Below are 20,954 nucleotides of genomic sequence, written 5' to 3' on the forward strand. Positions count from 1 at the left end.
TAATCAGGAATGAATTCTTTTATATTTTTAATCTTGAAACTACACAGGGCCAATACATATTAAGCTGAATCGCAAATAAATATTAAGGGAGTCTTAAGGAGTTATAATATCGACATTTCTTATCAATACGATAGTGATATAATAATGTGATATAGTACAGAGTGTTTCGTAACTGATGATTCTTCGTATTTTCGAGAAAATAAATTTTGAATATGTTTCGTGAATGTCGTGTGAACACGAGTTGACAAAGCTTCAGAATTTCATTCTCTCGAACGTCGTACGAAAATCTCTCGTTCTATATTTTCAACAGATCCTTTCACATAGTATTATCCTGTACCACTGGTTATTAACCACATTAACTAACCACTGGTTATCACAGTATCAATTACCAGACACCCTGTATAATACAGAATATTACTTCAAATATCCGTATAATGAAGCATTTCATTTTCTATAATTAATTATAATTAAGTTCGGCTGTTAAGGGTTAATACATTGTAACATAAGTGATCGTTATCGTAGAACTCCTAATTATAGGATGGAGTTAGATTAGACGTATAATGATGAACGAGGATCATCGAGCATTAATGTATTTAATTATAGAGATATTTAGCAGTTTATTTTTGTTCGGGGGATTCGTCGATGTGTGTGCAAATAAAAAGTAGAATTGTTTCTTATATTAAGGTTTATGGAAGTTTTATTCGATGAATCAATCTTATGGACGTGAGTGTATACGCGTATGTATACGTGAGTGATGATTATGAATACTATGAATAGGTTTCTTCAGATTGATTGCGTTGTTATTGGCACAACGACGAACACTGATCGTCATACGATGGTACGATTTGCTTACAATATTCTTTCCTTTCTTTTTTTCTTCTTCCTAAACCATAGAAACAGTCAATTAGAGTTATTTTTTTTAAATGTACGCACAACTCGTTTTAGATAAATAAAAGTCCAGCAGTTGGTGCTGAAGAAATTATAACAATAATTTAAAAAGTCTTCAAGCTTGGATTTTATTAATATTGTACGTTATTTAAAATCGTACAAAAAAATATAACGAATAGATAAATAATCGTTAAAAATACGTGGATAATCGTTCAAAAGATATAAAACTGTTTCTTTTCACAAAGACAAATTATCTAAACGTACTATTTTTTTAAATAAGATTTTGTCCAATATATTCCAGTGAAAAATGTTAAAAACATTAAAGGAATCAAAAATTTATATCTCCCTAATTTATTATTTACGTAATTAATAAATTACGTAATTAATAAATTACGTAATTATTAATTTACGTAACATTTTCGATATTATTCTACGTAATATCTTTGAATATCAAATTAGCACCAACCGCTGAACGATTCGAACGTGCGTAACGCAAGTGAAAATTAGCATTAAAATTATAAAAGCTCTTAAAAGATAATAATAAAAATTATATAGGAACACGATTTCTAAGCTCGCTCTTTTTAGAATTAAGGCTTACAAATTCTTAAACGTAAACGATAAAAATAAAAATTAATGTAGGAGAATAGAAAAATAATATGTTCCGATTTTTTCTCGTACAAAAATCGTCAGACTGATCCGCTTGTAATATTGTTACTTCTAAAAAAACACGAATCCTCCTTCGTGTTTTTTAATTGAATTATTATTAAAAATCAGATAATTATCGTTCACAGGAGTGATAGTGTTGATGTCCATTGAAGTGTGTCTTATGGTAGCAAGGCAACGACCAGAAATGTTGGTCCCTTCCGAATTCTTCGCCTTGCTTGATAGTCTGAGGAAGATTCTGGCCGATAGTTTCCGGCAGGAACAAAACCAGTGCAGCGCCAAAAAAGGACACCGTGCTGATAATGAGCATTGGAAATCCCTCCCAAATTGCAGCCTAATGAACAAATATTAATTTATATGAGCAAAGGTTAAATACCATGAAAATCTGGTCAAAGTATTTCTCATTTAAAAAGTTTCATTAGAAAGTTTCAACCAATATAGTTTCATATCTTAAGTTATTCCATCATTTTTTATTTTAAATTTCAATTTTTTGATTAAAGATCAGTTAAAGAAAAGCGTTGGTTGCAACTTCCAAAACGGGCTTTCTAGAAAGTGAGAAATATTTTGATCAGATTTTTATAATATTTAACTTCTTCAGGAAACAACTTGTTTTAAGATAAGAAAAAAACTATTTTACATTTTCATGAGAAAATTTACATGAGAACTTTTTCATAATTTCTAATAGCGCTTATTGTATCTTTTGGAATAAATTAAAGAGAAGTTGAACGTGGATGTACTTAGCGGTGTTTCAAAAATGTTGTAACAACAATAGTAGTATAAATATTTATTTACCGAGTCAGTGATATATGGCGCCAAAGAGTGTGCAACTATTCCGAAAATATGAATGAAAGATACGCCCTGCGATCTGACTGGCGTGGGCAGAAGTTCTGCTGCATACTGAAGACCAACATTGGCTGCCATGTTCAGACAGACAATATTGACATTACTAATTTCGCGAGCACTGGGGAATAAATTAAAAAATACAAAATTAATCCTGGGTACACAATACTTGATTGTAAGTTTAATTAAAAATATAGTCCGATCGAAGCTTAATCAAAATCAAATTAAAATTTCACACAAACTTTAAACTTCTATAAATCTCCAAATTCTAGAAAACCAACATATAGAAAATTATTGCTTCTAAAATGTGCACACCTCTTTCAATTTCGCCACTAAATTAATTCCTAATAATTCCTAAATTCTAGTTCCATCAAAATAATTATTTTCCAAGATTAATACCTTCGAAGTTGCCAAAATTCTTTTACATTCATCATCAACTTAATTTCAGATTTTTCTCAATAATACGTCATTATAATCGTTTTAATTTTACTTTAATAAACAGATCGATATATTTACTGGAATGCAGCATAAGTTCAGCGATACTGAGTACACAGGTCATTGCCATCGTGAGAAATCCGCAGAGTCTACGACCCCATCGGTCGAGCAACAGGGCGAGTAATAACCCAGCTGGAAGTTCTGTGGCACAGGCGATCGAGAACGACACGAACACCGAGCTCTGGATAAGTTTTAATGAATACACGTGACCGTCGAACGAGATCAGGGTGAAACACCTACAAGATTGTATCGGTTATTTATGAAGGTTTTCTCGCAACATGAACTCGTATCTTATACTTGCCAGAATGCAACTAGAAGAATAGTGTTTCTCGCCAACCGTGGCGTTTTGAACAGATCGAGCAGCGTCGCTGATTCTTGAATTTTGTCCAGTGCCTCCATGTTACTCTGCAAGAATTTATTTCGAGAATAATTAACGAAAGATATAATACGAGTCGTGCCTTTAGCCCTTACACAGTTCAAAATTCATAACACACTGAAAAGAAATTTTATTTTCATTTTATTCGTCATTAATAGATAGCACGAACAGTGGCACTTTGCATTCTGTTTTATGGAATTAGTCGGCATGGCTTTTGATATCGAGATTTATTAATATAATGGGTGGTTGGTTGATTAAATACTTTTCTGATCCGAAATACAGTCGGGAACAAAACTAAGTGGATTAGTGGAGAAAATGTAAAAATTCATTTCAATCATTTGCTGAACTATCTGCATATTATTAGAAGGAAATATAATAAATAAAACTCAAGTATATGAGGCTGATACTAATTTGATTATACTTTCTTCACATCTATTTCCATTAACTATAGCAGCTTATTTTTATCCCCGATTGTACTTGTAAATTGTAAATATTTTATAATTTCTATATAAATTCCCAGATTTACTTCAAATTTTGTACGAGATCGATATAATACCACAATGGAATCGCGACAGTCAAGTTTCATTTCATATTTCATTTTTCATCGCGTTTCATTTTTAAAACCTGTCTATGCATGTTAAAATACATTCGCGAGTCTGTGTGTTTTCGACGTGAATCAAATATATCTGTCAGCACAGATTCAAGCACTGTACCGTATGATTTCGCGTAAGCTTTCTAGAATTCTATTTGATCGAACTTACGACGAATATATTGCAAATACGCGAGTCTGGATTTCTGCGATTGATCCTAGCTGTTCTCCGTAGTTTCTCAACAACCTTGTCCATCATCCCGTTGGAAACGTACCAGCTTGAACAGAGCAAATACGAGTGATATGGATCGATAAGTAAATTTGCATAAATCTCAAAGCGCAAGTTGAGAATTCGAATAATCGAACGATTAGGAGTTTACTTACCGGGCGCTCTCGGGAAGAATCCACGGTGTGATAGCGACAGATAACAGCGGTATGGCAGTAACGTAAGTAAAATATCTCCAGTTCGCGATATAATAGGCTATCCATGGTAAAATTGTACTGGCCACTGCGAAGTATACGCCAAAGGCGATATTCACGACCAACGTTCGTTTCGAAACAGCCATATATTCGAGTACTGCGGGATAATTGATCGTCGATGACTCTCGGAATAACTGATTATTATATCAAGATACTTAACGACGATTATTCTTTATGTTGCAGTAATAGAACATGGAAGATTTATCGAGTGAAACCGGTTATTATTAATATGGAGCAATTGATGACGAGCCGAATGAACGATACCATCAACATAATTGTAGGATAATTGTAAGATTATAAATATAATTCCGATTTTAAATTAATCCGTTTACTCTGCAAACGTGAATGTTCCGAGTTTGAGCTGGTCCGTATAACAAAAAGCGCTACATAATGCACGTGTTTTGCTTCTAACGTATTTAAACGAATTACGTGTTGAAAATTTTGTGATAATTTTCATTTCGAACGAATATACGGAGTGGTTGGTAACTGGTGGTACAAGCGGAAAGGGGGTGATTCTACGCGAAAAAAGAAGTCGAAAATATAGAATAAAAATTTTTCGTTCGAGGCTTTGTTTTCGAGAAAATCGACTTTGAATTTTCGCTCGATACGCGTGCACTTTATCGCGTCTCGTTATAACGGATCTCACTGTAGATCGTTGTCTCGATGGAAGAATTAAAAAAAAATTTGTATTCTATATTTTCGACTTCTTTCCGCTTGTACCACCAGTTACCAACCACCTTGTATAACTCGATTTAAGAATATCAAGATATAACTATCCTCGACGACATGAAAATCGATGAAACGATCTTTAACAATAACAAAATCAATATATTCATCTCTGGTGGTGGCAAAAGCTCTTGAATCAAGAACTCGAACCGTATAGTTCAATCGAGTACAGCAACGTCAAAATTATCTTCGAGGAACAATTCATCAAAAATTTCTCACGCAACATCATCTTTCACGTAATAGAAACATTGACTTCATACTAACGTTGTCTCTCGCGTGACTGAAACATTGGCTTATCGGTCGAACCTCTCGCACTTTCTACTTCGTAGAAGGCTTACCGATAATCAGAGGAATGTTGATACAGTTATCGAACGCCAGTCCAGTGAGAAACCTACAGACGGCGAATGACCAAAAACTATTTGCGCTGGCAGTGAAAATGGAGGCAAAAAGGGCGATACCATTGCAGAACATTAAAGCTGGGATACGACCCTTCTGATCGGCGATCCAACCGACTAGGAAACCACCGATGATGGATCCGCAGAAGAAGATGGCCTGCGCCGTTGATACGAGGTATTCTCGGTCGCATACCCAATCTAGCTAATCACCAAGGTTAAGAGTTAGTCAGCGAAAAACCAGATTCATATTTTTCAGAATATAATTTTAATCCTGCTGCGGTCTTCGAATTTTTATATCTCGATTCTGCTCGCAGTTCGATGAATGAAAGAGTTCTTTATGCTCTGAAAAAAACGTTCGCGTAAAATCGGAACGAGGAATTATCCGTACTAACAATTATCGTCTTATACTTTCTTTAAACTTAAGAAATTTACTATAACAAGGTTAGAGTAGATCGGAAATGACCCAAAGAACGCAGCAGAAGTGTAAGAATTTCGAAGCATGCGATTCAGACAACGATGTGAATACTTCACCTCAGTTCCTATACTAGGATATGGAATCTGCGTAAAATTATACTCTCATTGAGTACATTTTATCGTTTTGTTTGTTTGGAAGCCCGATGAGCTCAGGCTCTTATCGCTCTTCAACAGCTCTGTGAAGTTTACGTCCTTCCGTTGACATTGTTCGTAATAAGGATAAACGTTCGTCACTGGAATCGCTATCTTAATCCTAAACACCCCATACGATAGATGATTGATCATTTTAATTATTAAAATAAGAACCAAAGTCCAGACAGAGTAATCCAAAAATATCTTGTATCTTATCGTGAAATTTTTCTACAATATTTTCTAATAATTTTCGAAATGTTCGAAAATTCGAGAAATTCCAGAAATCGCGATATCTCGCATATTTTTCACAATATTTTAAAGTCACTTTCTACGAACAATCAAAAATATCGTTTAAAGTTTAAAGGAGCTTTCGTCGCTACGTATATCTCCTTTTCTTTCTTTCCTTCATTATACATACTTACCTCTCTTCTTCGGTGAAATTCGAGTTTACTAATTCGTCTATCCTGCACCAGTGTTCCGTGGGAATAATCGTAATGAAAAATTGCGAGAAATACAGAAACGCGTACGTCGCGCCATAAGGTAGTAACGACAATAACAACAGCCATTGATATCTCCCGTAGTCACCGACATACGGCAGAACATCATCGAAATTTTCCAATCTTGGTCTCAATCGAGTCGCTTCAGTGGGCAATATAGAGTTACTCTTCTCGTCCTTCATTTCGCTGAAACAGAATCCATCCTTGATTTCCAGGCGTAGCAGTATAAAAGTCGTATAACAAAGTTTTCAGTCTTCTAGTCTTTGAAATAAATGTCATTCGGCAGTTCCTTTGATGTTTCACATTCTGTGATTCCAATTACAATGCTCCTTTCCTCTCCCACAAACAGGAAATTATTTTCTGACAGAACGCAGGAACAATCTTACCCGTCATTCACGTTTTCCCCTTCCATAGTTCGAGCAGCAAAGTCTCAATTATGATTTTAGATTTTGAAAGGCAACGGAGATGAAAGAGGAGACCCGATATGCTGATCGAAAGACGTTCGGAAATGAACTGAAAGAACGAGCGAAGTCCGGCAACTGTTCGCTTTGTTTTCGATTCGGTTAAACGTTAAATTAAGTGTAAGTGTTTGCTCGAGTGCCGGCCAATTACTGTGCCGGGAGTCAAGTGAATCGTGACACGCGACTCGTTCAAATTGAATTGCATACGAACCACGCTCGCGAGATCATCTTTAAAAAGGGCTGATTCGGTATACGCGGCGATGTCAACGTGATATCTGCATGTCTGAGGAAAGTTTCGACGAAAGAAATAGCCTCGAGTGCTGGTTAATGGTGTTCGAGTTATCGTTTGGATATCGATATTATAGATTTGCAAATGAGATAGAAGAACCGAAGGAAAGTTTGTTGACTCTGTCATATTTAATTAAATGCAGGAGAAAAATTGAATGGAATAATTTTCTGATTAATATTGTTTGTTTATTACTCGTAATCCTCTTACCCGGCGACTTAAGGGTGACTTCCGGTTACAGTGCTTAACTAAACTAAGTTTTCGATCAATATATTGAACTCTATTGGAAAATAACCGAGAAAATTTTAAGCCATCGAAGGCTAAGAATAAATGAAATAATTGAAGGTTTTTCAAATCTGTTTTAACACTAATATCAGGGATATAAGAAGATGGTACTTCTGATGTATCAACGCAATTATTTGATTATTTACCATTCGTTAAAACAGACGGTCTTAGGGACTGAGGTGGTTAATTAGATATTGAAAAATTAAAAGAACGATTTCCAAGTTAAAAGTAAAATAATATATCGATCTTTCGCAAAATTTTTATATCAAATTGTTCATTTTCGTATCAGATAGAGCAAAAGGTTAAACTGATATGTTTACTTGAAAATGGATTCAGGGAAATTAATCATTTGCCAATTAAATTTAAGCGAATACGTGAAACAATATTATCATATGGAATAAACACGGAAACGAAACAGCTGACAGAAGAACCATCGATTTCGAGACATCGATTAGAATGACTAATGTCATTGTCAGGAGCGAGAAAGTGGTCGAGTGCTCGAAATAACTAACCTGTTTGGAAAATACGACAACGAGAAACGTTCGTGTCTACGAGCCATCGTGTCTACATAATAAATACTTGCGTGTGTACGTCTACACAAATGGCGGCATTTTTAAAATCAAAAATAGAGTATATTACCCTTGATCGTCCAAACGAAACAATTGCTTATAATTACAAGACATTTGATACAGGACTTTGAGAAATCAATATGCTACAATTTGTTGGAAACATTTAGCTTGCACATAAATCACATATGAGCCAAACTCACGCGACTGATAACGTTACATTGCACTGAAACTGAGGACTCGATCGATTCTCAAAATTCCAAATACAATCTTTTAAATTAATTTTCACTCATTATCAAGAATCCAATCAAAATTTCTTTTTCCTAATTTATTAGTAACATTCTTAGGTAGAACTAATAATTATCGCTATAATAATTATCACGACGTCAAAGTGAAACTCCAAACTGATCGTTTCTCGTTGCTCTTTGTTCAAAATATCGATCACGATTAATCAGGCACTACCAACCACATCCACTAATATCACTGTCAGATCGATTAACAGCAAGTTATGAAATTAGTAATTAAGGGCACCCTCGATCAAACCATTTTTCTCTCTCAACGTCACACTAAATCATGTCAAATGTATCTTTCCGTTCCAAATGTCGTCGACTAACTTCCAACGAACAAAATGTCTCAATACACTAAGTTCGATACCTTCGTGTTCTTTGTGGAGATAACCGAAGAATTTTTCCGTTATTGTAGCATTTTCGTTGCTGCTTCTTAATTTAAAAGTAAAGAAATAAAATTAGTTTGGAAAAGTAATTAAAGTAATTCACGTGGGTTTCTTTGAAGACGGCGGAAAATCGATGATAAAACGAAATAGAAATAGAAATAAAATAAAATAAAATCTGCGATTAAACGAATAATTAATACATGTTATTTTGAAAAGGAAATTGGCGATAAAATAGGCGAAAAACAGTTTCTATTAAAAAGGTTATACGAATAATCAACGCAGTTTGCTTCGAAGCAAAATTAGAATTGGCAATCGAGCGAATGATTGACGATTTATTTGGAAAAGTTAGCGGAATCAATGACTAAACAAGCGAGATTTCGTTAAACACACGATTTCCTTCGTAAAGAAAGAAAAAGTAGATTTGTTGATTACACGAATAATCGCTGCAGTTTATCTCAAAGAAGAAATAGCGCGGATGGTCAAACAGGCGAGAAACAAGGTTTCTCCGGGAAAAGAAAATAAAATAGCTGATCGAGTAAATAGTAAATACAATTTACCTTGAGAAAGAAGCAGACTCGAGCGATCAACACTGTTTCCCTCGAAGAAACGCTAAAATTAATGGTCAAACAATCAAAGTAAGTAATTTTTCTCGAGGATAAAGTAGGATCAGTAGTTAAATCAACAAGATTGGTACAGCTTCCCTTCAAGAGACGCTATGATCAATATTTATACAGGCAGTCACGGAATCTCCCTCTCGACTGATCCAATCATTGAGTGAAACGATTGTATTCGATGAAATTTTCCTCGAAGATGAAGCAAAGTCGCAGATCCTTACGTAAACGACCGATCAAGTTTCCACGGCAATAAACCTAAATTCCCTGGCTAATTGAAAATATAAAGGAGACACGACCACATTTCCATTTAAAGAAATGCAATTGTTAGTTAAACAACGATAGGATTTTCTTATTCGAAAAGAGAGGAGAAAAACGTCCGATGTTCACGAAGTCTTGTACAAATATGAAGGGGAAACCGGCTCGCGTATCGCTGATATAGAAGCTTGCTTAGCGAAGACGAACACTATACTCGGTGACACGTGTTTGCCAATAAAAAAGGAGAAAATCGAAGAGAAACGGAACCAAAGGAAGAAACGTTGATTGACAGTGGAACCGGCGAAACTAGAAATAGTTTGGAAAACTCGATTTTCCGATCGCGAACATCGAGGACTACGTGCTCGCGTTGCCATTGATCGAACTCCATTTAGGTTTGCGGCAAATCGTCGCAACAGCGACGTTGGTAGAACAGAAACACAGAGTTCTTCTGTCTCACAAAAAGCAAGGTGCATACATATGTATTTCCTTGTTTCTCCAAAGCATAGTGGCGCCACGCCGGAAACCGGTTGTCCGAAGCCAGCCATACTTTTCAATGGTGTTGAAATGAATTGTATTGTCGTCTTGTCGCATACTAAAATTGCGATATATGGACGGTGTTAAAAATTGACGTTGAAACACAACTGATTTTTGCAATTTAAATAACGGATGTATTGAAACGAATTCAGTGGATTTTTCAGGTAAATTTGTCGTTTGTTTTACCGGGTTTGATCTTGGATCGACTCTAGTATATTTTTCATATTTAATTGAAATGGGGAATTGCGTTATGTTATTTGTTGATACTCTGTAGGTTAGAAATGTTAGCATCGTTATTTTAGAATTAATATTTACAAAAGGCATAAATGTAATTGAATTCTAAAGAGGATTAATTAAGAATGCTCAAGCTTTTTGTGAGATTGGTTTTTTCTTGCAAGCTACCTCTATAAATTAGACCTCTCCTGAAGGGACACGTAGTTTCGTCAACCGGTTTCTTCTAACAAGATTCGTAGAATTAGCTTTTTGCGAAGGGACTGATTTATGAATATTGTTTCTTCTGAAAAGACTGCTTTGTTACCATAAAAAATCAAGGACAGGTTTTCGTAGTTTATATTCACCGAAATATTCACACACACAATAATTTCGAACAGTACGATTAACAAATTACTAGATATGTCTGTACAAATTTCACCTTACGCTCGAAGATACAAGCAAAGCGAAAATTAAATTTCCAAAATCAAATATCAAGAACAGTAAATAACTATATGCAGAATATTCTTCTAGCGAAAGACAGACAGTCTCTACTCACTATGTACATACGAAGAGAAAGATACACACTACATTCCAAACACATGTCCAAACACAGGAATGACCTCGTAACTTACATAACACCACAACTGAAGAAATTACACCATATAACATTGAATGTGACGGATGTAATATGGCACATCAATTATCGAACAAAAAGTTTCATAAAATTCAAATTAAAAGAAATATGAGATCGCGAAACACACAACGGGTGTGCATAAGTTATGTACGTAACTTCCAACTTACACACATGCAATAGGTTTAACCGTTACTGGCGTTGATAATAACAGAAGCACAGTCATGGATCCGTTACCATGTCTAGCGTTGTTTCAACGAGTTTCATTCCCACTTGATTTAGTGTCGCTCCTAACCGCTGGTTCACGCAACAGAGAAGGATAAAATGAACCACGACAGATATACAATTACATACTTATGTACTATATGGTTCAAAGTCTATAAATAATATTGTAGACGGTATAATTAGAGGCCTTCTGTACTATTTCCGCACGCAGTAACGTCCTAAACGTATACACGGAAAACTTTAAATCGTAGCACAATTGAAGCCAGAAGAAATTTTAAAGTGAGCTAAAAAATGAAAAACAAGCCAAAAATTCAAGAATAACAGAATTACACTGGAAACTCTATTTGGGCGGGGGGCGGGGAGGGTGCGTTTGAAAATCGATCGCGTATTACGCGGTAGGTAGTAGTTGACTGATATGATTGGAGTAATAAATGTCATTACGGATTATTTGATATCACTTTTGAATAAAACTTTTTGAATAAAATTCAATGTCAAGATTTATTCATTATCGATACTTATCTTGTTTACAGTAGATTGTAGAATCGAGATATTCTGTTCGTAATTTTTTATGAAAATGTTCTTCGCATTGATGAAGAATTTTTATTTTTAAAATGATATAAATGTGATATCTCGACGATATAAACGATGCTTTTCTTTATCTGTATATAAACTAAGCAACTTCTAGTTTTATAGATTTTTACACAAAGTTCGTCAAAATCATACGTAAGAAATATTTTCTTTAGATCTTGTACCGATTTACTGAATTACATATAGTAAACCATGCTAATATTTAATAACTAAATATAACTAGATATAAGTAATTATATTAAATAACAAACGGGATCACAATATTGTTTATGGGTACAGAGACCTTAGAAAAATTATGATCGTAGTCACGTAATTACATTGGTTCCTCAAGAATCCTGTCTACCTTGATAGATCATTAAGCAACGTGACTGGAATCGCATTGCGTCGTCGAAGGAAAATTTTTTATCTTTACTTTGTTGTATGAAAATGCTTTCACTGACTGTGTAGAGGTCGGACTGAGGGAAATCTGTGTTCGCTTCTGGTTTCCATAACAGTAGAACGATGGATCTTGAATAATAGATACATTTCTGTTATGTATTATAAACACGTAACTAAAGAGAATTCCATAATATTACCCAAAAACAGTTCATTCAATTTTAATTTCTGACTAGAGGAGACGAGAAATTTGCTAATGGAAAATTTTCATTTTTAAAATGCTTTACATTTATTAATACTCTTTTTTCGAAAACGATACTTATCGTACCATCTAATACTCAAAGATCAAAGCCTATCACAGTTTTCTGTTCCATCTTTTTTAAATGCTTAAAATATTAAACCTAAATTTAATATTTTTTATCATTTTATTAACACGAAATCTGTTATTAATTATTTACTGTAATATTGTACAAATATTTCAGTCTTCATTTTGCCATACTAATACATAATGATCGTGATCTATCTTGATCATCTATCTTTTCCAAACTGATAATGTATTCCTTCATGGAATTTACCAGTTTCACTTCCTTATTGTTCATTTATCACCTAGTATCGGTAACAGATTATGTTATACGTGTTTCGTCGGCAAAACAAACAGAACTAAAGGATCTAAGAATCGCTCAGTAAGTAACAATGCGATTATGGCTGATTTCAGACAATCTGCGGCATTGAATTTTCTCACGTTGTCTCGTAACGATCGTGATTTTCCTTCTGATCCTTCAGATTAAACGTCCTTGAACATCGTTAACTAAATCATGAATTTATAACGAACCCCATTTTTCATTATTTTTTAACAAGATTCCAAAAGATATGAAAAGTAGACAAAACGGAGAGTTTATCTGAACATAATATTTATCGAATAAATCGAAATTTTATTACACGTATTTAAATATTTAAATAATCTATCATTCGAGTGTGTAATTTGTAATTATAAAATTTTATAATTCGTAAACTCGTAGAAGGCAATTAAAAACTCATGAATACACAAGTGTGTGTCACTTCATGTATGTACTTGTTGTATCGGGTATTTATGACATTCAAATAATAATATCTACATTTAGCTTTCGAAAATTAACTTGCTAATACGAAGCGTATTTACCTTCATATTTTATAATAAACTTAATTATTTCGTTAGCAATGAAACATGTGCGTCTCGCAGAAATGTAAAAAATCGTAGACAAATATAATGTTCCTAGTTTTACTTAACTTCTTAATTTTATTTACAATGATTATTGTAACGAAGTGTCTTCAAGTGGCAATAACTCAAATTTAATCCAATTTTTACGAACGCATAATCAAACTCGAATTTTATTCTTTAAGATATAGTTCATTCGAGTAACTCTGAAACGTAATTAATTAAAGCTTAGAAACGAAAGATTAAAAACATTTAATCCCCAATGGTGTATCTATTCCACTCTATATTAATATTAAAAAAACATACAAATCGGCGTCAAAAGATGTCAATATTTACAATCATAAAAATCGCCACGTTAAATCATCTTTTCATCTACTAATCCCACTCATAACAGCACACTCACCAAACAAACTATCAATGATCGCAAACGAGTCACAATGCCTTTCACATTTTACGTAAGCAAAAAAAGAATACAACGATCGTGATAGAAACTTTACAAGTGTCCCATTTACATATGTGCGTGTCTGTGTCAAGACTGCAATCAGTAAGATTAATCTCGTCTGTCGTCGACAACATGCTTCTCCGCAACCTTACTAGTTGGCACCGAATAATGGTACAATCGTCTAGTAACATGTATGATTGATAACTCGTCACGCTAGAGGGGCATATTCATTACTCGTCGCTTCAGATTGCATCACGTTAATATTAATTAGCAACAGAAACTACGATAAAGGTCGCGAACTCTCGTATGTTGAACCTTAACATTGGGGCAGTAAACGATATTTATGGAGTAGAGATGATATAGCACTGCACGTACGTAGCTGTGCGCATAGCATCGGATTCCATTGACTGTTAAGGGAATTAAAATGAGAAGAGAGAAGAATTTTCCATAACGATGCTACTAAACGGTATCGAGAAGAATCATTTCGTCGATGGTCTACAATAAAAGATTATAATACGTACTTGAGGCGGATAAGTCTCCTACGTGAAAATTACATTGAAGAAGAAGAAGAGAAAGAGAGCGATATAGATCCATGCGTTCCTTCAAGAAAAAAGAAGAAAAAAACCGACTAGATGAAGTAAGTAGTTCGCAAAAATATAACGTATCGTACCTTCGTGACTTTCCATACGAAAGTCGTATTCAGCTCTCCGCGGCTCGCCGAATTAAAAAAAAAAAAAATCGTGTTTGTAAGTGTGCTTTAGATACCGAAAAAAACAAGTTTTAAAAATCATGTGACAAGTGCATTTTTAAATCTGAGACGTTATCCTCTTTTGTTCTCCCGTCCCTGCCTTTTCTACGCCCGTCGAGATCGAATTCTCGCGATATTTTGCAATTCGTAGCTGCCTCTTTGGCACGAACAATTAATGTCACGTTTTTAGAGGATTAGACGCTGAAACTATTAAGAGCTGCTCGTCAGAATATTCCTTTTAATCTGTGACGAATGAAAAGAGAGAGAGAGTGCGTTTCGTCCCGGGACTACCGGTGGACTCGTCAGTAAGGCTATGCCCGGTAGTCCCTGCCTTAGACGTAGAGGGAGTCTCGCTAGGTGCGGTATTTATATCAATCGCTCGTATATTCGACCGCTAGCGAGTTAGACAGACAGACTCGTTGTCATCGTAGCCCTCTAGTGTTGGCGGTTGGTACCCGCGGATCGCCCGGGAGGTGTTGCGCCGCGTTGATGCCTCGACCTGTCGGCGTCCTGTTGATACCGATCCGCCACAAATCTTTCACACGATGTAAACTTCCGTGGTAATCGACTTTGAAGTTTATTATCTCGTAATCTTTTCATCGAATTTTAATCCTTTTAGGCTTAAATCTGCCGAGTTTCTGAGCACTGCGTACACATGCAAGCAAAATTTCTCTGAGAAGCGGAAAACTTCGAAATTTTTGTATTTATCTATAACGGCATTGTTTTGCATTTGTATTTGTATTTATCTAAATTTCAAGAATGTCTGAAAGTTGCGAAAATTAAGACATCGATATTTTCTTGGTTGCTTGTGGTAGCTGGTATGGCAAAGTAAGTGTACGAAATTTCTGGGATCTATGGGAAAATTCTCGTTTAGCAGTTACGCGTAGGAAAACTTTCAGAAGCAATCGTAATTAATAAATTGACAGTGGAAAAAGTAATTGGCCGATCGCGAATGGTTTTTCCACGCTTATTATAGCTTTAAATCGCGTTACATCTACAATTAGTCTTGAATTGTACCTCCGTAAAAACAAAAACATGTTTCTCCACTGTAACAGCACGAACGACTCCCACGCATACGTCGAATACTCGCTGCGATTCGAATTCCAGGTATTTGTAGCTCGACGATATTTCTCGAAAAACACTCTGAAATTGGAATATTCTTCGCGCATTTCTAAGATTCTCCAAGAAGAGATTTCAAGCACTTCTAGGGAGAAATTTCTTGGAAGATTATCTCTGTACTCTTTATGAACATAACGCGAACTTGGCATTATAATATACAGCATGTTGAATGCTGAAATTATCGATTTTATATACAGATTGTTACGACCGTTCGCGGAGAGACGTTGTTGGAATAAACTGTGATTTATAACTTGTTATATCGGTGTCTTATTCAATTCAATAACGCACACAAATACAAAGGAAGGGTATTGCAGATTTATGGAGATTATGGAGAAAGATATTAAATTTGTCAATAAATGCTTTGTTACAGTTGGTACGACCGTTCGCGGAGAGATGCGGTCGCGAGGACGCGTCAGCGAGAGGCGTAAATTCTCGCGACGACTATGTTAATCGACGCCGCGAAATAGTCGTTCCCCTGTTTCGGTTAAGACAACAGAGGTGGTTTAATGAATGTAACACTGTATTAACAGGTTAACATAGAATGATATATTTTACAATAATATGATGAATATGTTACAGAAATTTGACTCGACTTTACGATATCTCTAGATAAATTCGTTTGCTCGTCAGATTTGTCGAAGTGTCACGTTTGACTCGTCAGAAGGAACTGATCCCCTTCGATTATTCCTTTGTCTCATTTGGAAGATGACCCCCACTATGCTCGGGTCACGCCACCGCTCGCGCCTATGATCACGTATGCCTCTTCTTGCGTGAAAAACGTAACGGTCAAAAATCGACGTTTCTAGAGCTCGCTGCTTGGCAACAACTATGCTCTCGTCGATACATTGTATATGATCCGACGGGCAGATAGGGCGGTCTGCCTGCGACACTGTAGGGCCGCGAGCGACGATTAGAAAATACAGCCTGTGGTAAGCCTCGTGGCGTAACACAAATTTTACGTTAATTTTATTCGAAAGATTTAGGTCAAATTTTTCCTTCGAAGAAGATTTTTCTGTCTTCAAAAGCGATTTTCCATCATTAATCGAAATATCATTTTTGCAATGGCTTGCTAGTGGGATTACGTGTTAAAACGTTCAGCTTTAAAGAGGATTATCTCCATCTTGGCGAGACTAGGCTCTCTAAAAATTGATGAATCCTGTACAGACAATATCTATAGTAAGCAACGCGTCGTCAAAACTTCAAAATATTATTACCCCGCTTTTACGTCGCAGATGTCGACAAAAATATTAATGAGATTTCCTAAGATAATCTCATACTTATTTGTATCGTTAATTCAATCGACTAAGGAACAAGTGGTGAAGAACTATTAGCAGAATCCAGGGAAGGTTTTACTGGCAAGTTTTATTACAAAACATCTAAGAACGATTTACATCATAATAAAAATAATCGCGCTATCTCGTCGCGTGACATGCGCACGAGGTCTCTGCGATTGCTAATCGATCTACAAATACTTACACGTACATATGTACAAAACTCGTGGCCATACACCACGTTGTCCATATTATTTTCATCTCGTTAATATATTTTGTATATTTATGATGTTATTATTTTACTAGTATAACGATTATTGCACTATATTCTATAAGATGGAGCTTTTGTACGAACAATTTCAGGAACTTTTATAACAAAGGAAAGTACTAATTTTTAACATTAACTACCCACGACAATTTACGACAATTACTTTAACCTACGTTCTTACCCTAATTTTTATTCGCTCGCCTAATGATTGAATTTTTAATCAATCATTGTTGATGAAAAATTGCTATGATAATTGCATTGCGGATCTTTATGCAAATGCATATTTTCGTGGATACAATAATACAATTGAAAGATTTGATACAATCGAAAGGACTTGGGCAAAAGTATGTTTCTATCCATTAAATATCATCGATAGTGCTGTACTTTTGGATATTTTACAAAATTTTGCGTCATACGCATTCTATAAATTTTCGTATCTTCGAATCACCCATAATTGCATAAAAATCCGCTGTTTTGTGATAATGAATATTAATGACGGTGGAATTTAAGATTCCTGGATTCAGTAACTTGTCTTACTCTAATACATGTATTGCACGTTTTTGGAAGACTAAAGATTCTTTGCTCGAGATCAACGCGACAAATATTGTACTTCGTGGTGAACGTTTCGCTACAGCCTTTCGACCTCTGTGATCGAGTTTTCGCTTTTCCTCGATTTTATACTCGATCTCCGTAGCATGCTACTCCTTAAAGGTTCACCGCGAAGCGACGCTCTCATCGAATTCCTCGCACTGCATCTAGAAAATGATCGGAACATGGCGACCGGTGGTGTCTCCTCGTCCTCGCGTTTCCTGTCAAAACATTGCGTTTAAAAATATTGAATCCAATCGCTTAAAGATTTGAATAACTTCCCAACTCGATCCTTCTCTTCTGTTCAAAAGATTTAAAAAGCATTTGAAGAAAGAAGATAGTCCAGTTTTCTTTTGAGAGATTTAACAGATTTTAAGAAGAAAATAATACGAAAGCATACGAAGATGTAGATCTAACAGAATGCTTGAGAATCTTGAACTTCGAGCTTGAAGATCTGTGAATATCTTTGAAAAAAGGAGACCGAAAGTTCCTTTATATGATTTTACCTTCCGATACAAGGTACATCCCACATCTTCTGATCTTTTCCAAAATCCTCGCTGTCCTGCAGCGTCTGCGGAAGATCCTTATTCAATGTTTCCGGCAAAAAGAGAGTCAGAAGACCGTCCATAATTCCGAGTGTGCCCAGCACAAGAAGAGGTAGGAACGAGGACACAACATTGAGATAGACTACGAAGGGTGCGAGGATACTAGCAACGTATCCCATTATATGTATCAAAGCTACACCCTGAGCTCTAACCACAGTTGGTAATACTTCAGCCGCATATTGGAGACCGATATTGTATGAAATGTTTATCCAAAATCTACCGAGAATTGCCAGAGAAGCTGTATATATACCTGAAAAAAAATTTTTAGCATTAGTTTTTAATTCTAATTTTTCATGAAATAATTTTAGAAAATTTTAAGGAATAAAAAGGGAAGAAATTATTTTATCTGTCTGTAATTTGTCTGGTTGTCTGCAATAGTTGATACAAGCATTTGCTAAGCTTAATATAAGCGTGCTTAGCTCTAAGCTAAGCACAAGCAATAAGCTTCTTATCTATAAAACGTTAATCTAGCCAATTTGAATCTAAGGGATTGTATTATGGATTACGGCTACTGAAAGCCATATAGCACTGCTGGAGCGCTGAAGCCCATCATTTTGAGGACTATTGCCAACGCCCTTTGATATATGCGGAAATACGAAGCGATCTTATGATCAAAGCAGTAGAAGGGGAAATAAAATATCTATACAACGGATACATGATAGGGCTTGGAAACTATTCTAGCAATGTAGCAAATAATCTACAAGCATTTGCATGTTATAAATATTCCAAAATATACATTTTCTTTCTTTCAAAAAGCACAATGTTATACGAATGAAAAATATTCGTCTGATTAAGTCAGAATTATCGACTTAGGTTATTTAGAAGATTGATCAGTAATATAGAAGGGTGAATATATAAAAACGAAATGTACGAACTATTGGAAACGGCAGAAGCCCAGATGCTGAAGATACCAGAAATGACGAGGGAACCACATGCCAGCCATCTTCTGCCCCATCGATCAAGAACGAGCGTGAAGAACGTGTCAGCAGGCAGCTCGGTTGCTGCAGCAATCGTGAACGTAACAAACACGTCCAGGCCTAAATTATCGACGTTTCGTACGTGACCATCGAACACCAAAGAAATCGCCATCCTATATTTCGTAAAACAATTTCATATGATAAAGAAAAGCACGCTATCATATTTCATGTGAGAAGCAAATTCCTTGCTTCAGAAATGAAGTATTTTTAGACAAAAGATATAAAACTGTTCGTGAGATTTTTACAAGATACAATTCCGATTTTACGTCAATCTATTTGATATCTGTTTAATAGCGATACGAACCAAATAACAATAAATAGAATCGTGATATTCCGTAGTCGTGGCGTTCTAAATAGATCCAACACGGAGTACGTTTTGTCTGCTTCCTCCTCTTTGCAGATTCTGGCACAGGTTTCCTGTTATTAGCAAATTTTTAACTAGTTAATGTCGTTTGTCTGTTTTTCTTACAAATTTATGTGAATCTGTTATGTGTACAAAGATTACGATAAAATCCGGAAGAAAGTTTATGTTATATTTGTATGAGACGATCCTTTCGAAATAGTTTACTTGGACGTTCGCAAATTTTTTCATTTTACTTTATAAAACATCAAACCTCTAAAAGTCGATTATCTCCTTATATCGTACATTAATGTTGATATTGCCATGATCTATTCATAGACTGAGCAGTTTCCAAATGTTTAATCTATTTGTATAAAAATTTTCAAAGATAAAAACAATATACAAATTCAATAAATAACATTACAGAAATAGACAATAACAGACAATAACAGAAATTGACAGCAATTTATCGCTGGCAATTTAGGTGATGAATAAGATATAAAATTACTAGATTGTAAACAAATTTTCATTACGTAAAAGACCCAATTAGACTTCTATTCAAAGAAAATGATTATATGATATGCTTAAAGGCATATAAATTGGTATTTATAGAACGCACATAAAGCAGGAAAGATCATAAAAGTAGAAAATACGGAAAAGATTGCGGTATTCGGTTTATTTACCCGGAATCGTCTATAGATGTCATCGGGCACCTTGGTGCCGTTGATTCGCTCGAATTTACCAAGGATTTTAATGGCCCTGTCTATCTGACCTTGGCTGACCAGCCATCGAGCGCTTTCCGGTATCAACCATGGCGTACCTACGGCTAGAACAAGAGGAACTGAGGTGACAATACAGGTCATCCTCCAGTCGGCCAAATAATAGGCGATCCAGGGTAGAATGCAAGTTGCAAACATGAAGAATACTGCGATCGACATATTCGCCACGAATGTCCTCCACTTTGGTCCAGCGTATTCTAATACTGGAATAAAAAACATAATATTTAGAAGAATCATCTGTGAAAGAAATATTCTGTGAATAAAGAATGGAACAATATATTAGGTTGTCGCAGAAATTTCTTTCGTCTCGTAAGGAGATAATAGACGCATACTATTTTTTGTTTTATATTATTTTATTGAA

At 35.3% G+C, this 20,954-nt stretch overlaps 1 protein-coding gene, 1 long non-coding RNA gene and 1 pseudogene across 2 annotated transcripts in view; 1 reads left to right on the forward strand and 2 right to left on the reverse strand.

The window, feature by feature from the left end:
* Positions 1-11,600, reverse strand: LOC126876819 (carcinine transporter-like; annotated as a pseudogene).
* Positions 2,480-4,654, forward strand: LOC126876829 (uncharacterized). Its single transcript, XR_007694543.1, has 3 exons — positions 2,480-2,566; positions 2,894-4,297; positions 4,515-4,654. It is a non-coding gene; the product is annotated as an uncharacterized LOC126876829 (long non-coding RNA).
* A 5,508-nt stretch (positions 11,601-17,108) lies between the features above and the next one.
* LOC126876821 (organic cation transporter protein-like) overlaps positions 17,109-20,954 on the reverse strand; it is a gene marked incomplete at its 5' end in the record, with an annotated part of 130,907 nt that continues 127,061 nt past the window's right edge. Inside the window, 5 exons of the mRNA XM_050639684.1 lie at positions 17,109-18,113; positions 18,399-18,747; positions 19,373-19,587; positions 19,779-19,891; positions 20,498-20,796. Coding sequence (XP_050495641.1) covers positions 17,933-18,113; positions 18,399-18,747; positions 19,373-19,587; positions 19,779-19,891; positions 20,498-20,796 — 1,157 coding nt within the window. The remainder of the gene's footprint in view (positions 18,114-18,398; positions 18,748-19,372; positions 19,588-19,778; positions 19,892-20,497; positions 20,797-20,954) is intronic.

Source organism: Bombus huntii, unplaced genomic scaffold, assembly GCF_024542735.1.
Source record: "Bombus huntii isolate Logan2020A unplaced genomic scaffold, iyBomHunt1.1 ctg00000097.1, whole genome shotgun sequence".
Taxonomy (NCBI): Eukaryota; Metazoa; Arthropoda; class Insecta; order Hymenoptera; family Apidae; genus Bombus; species Bombus huntii.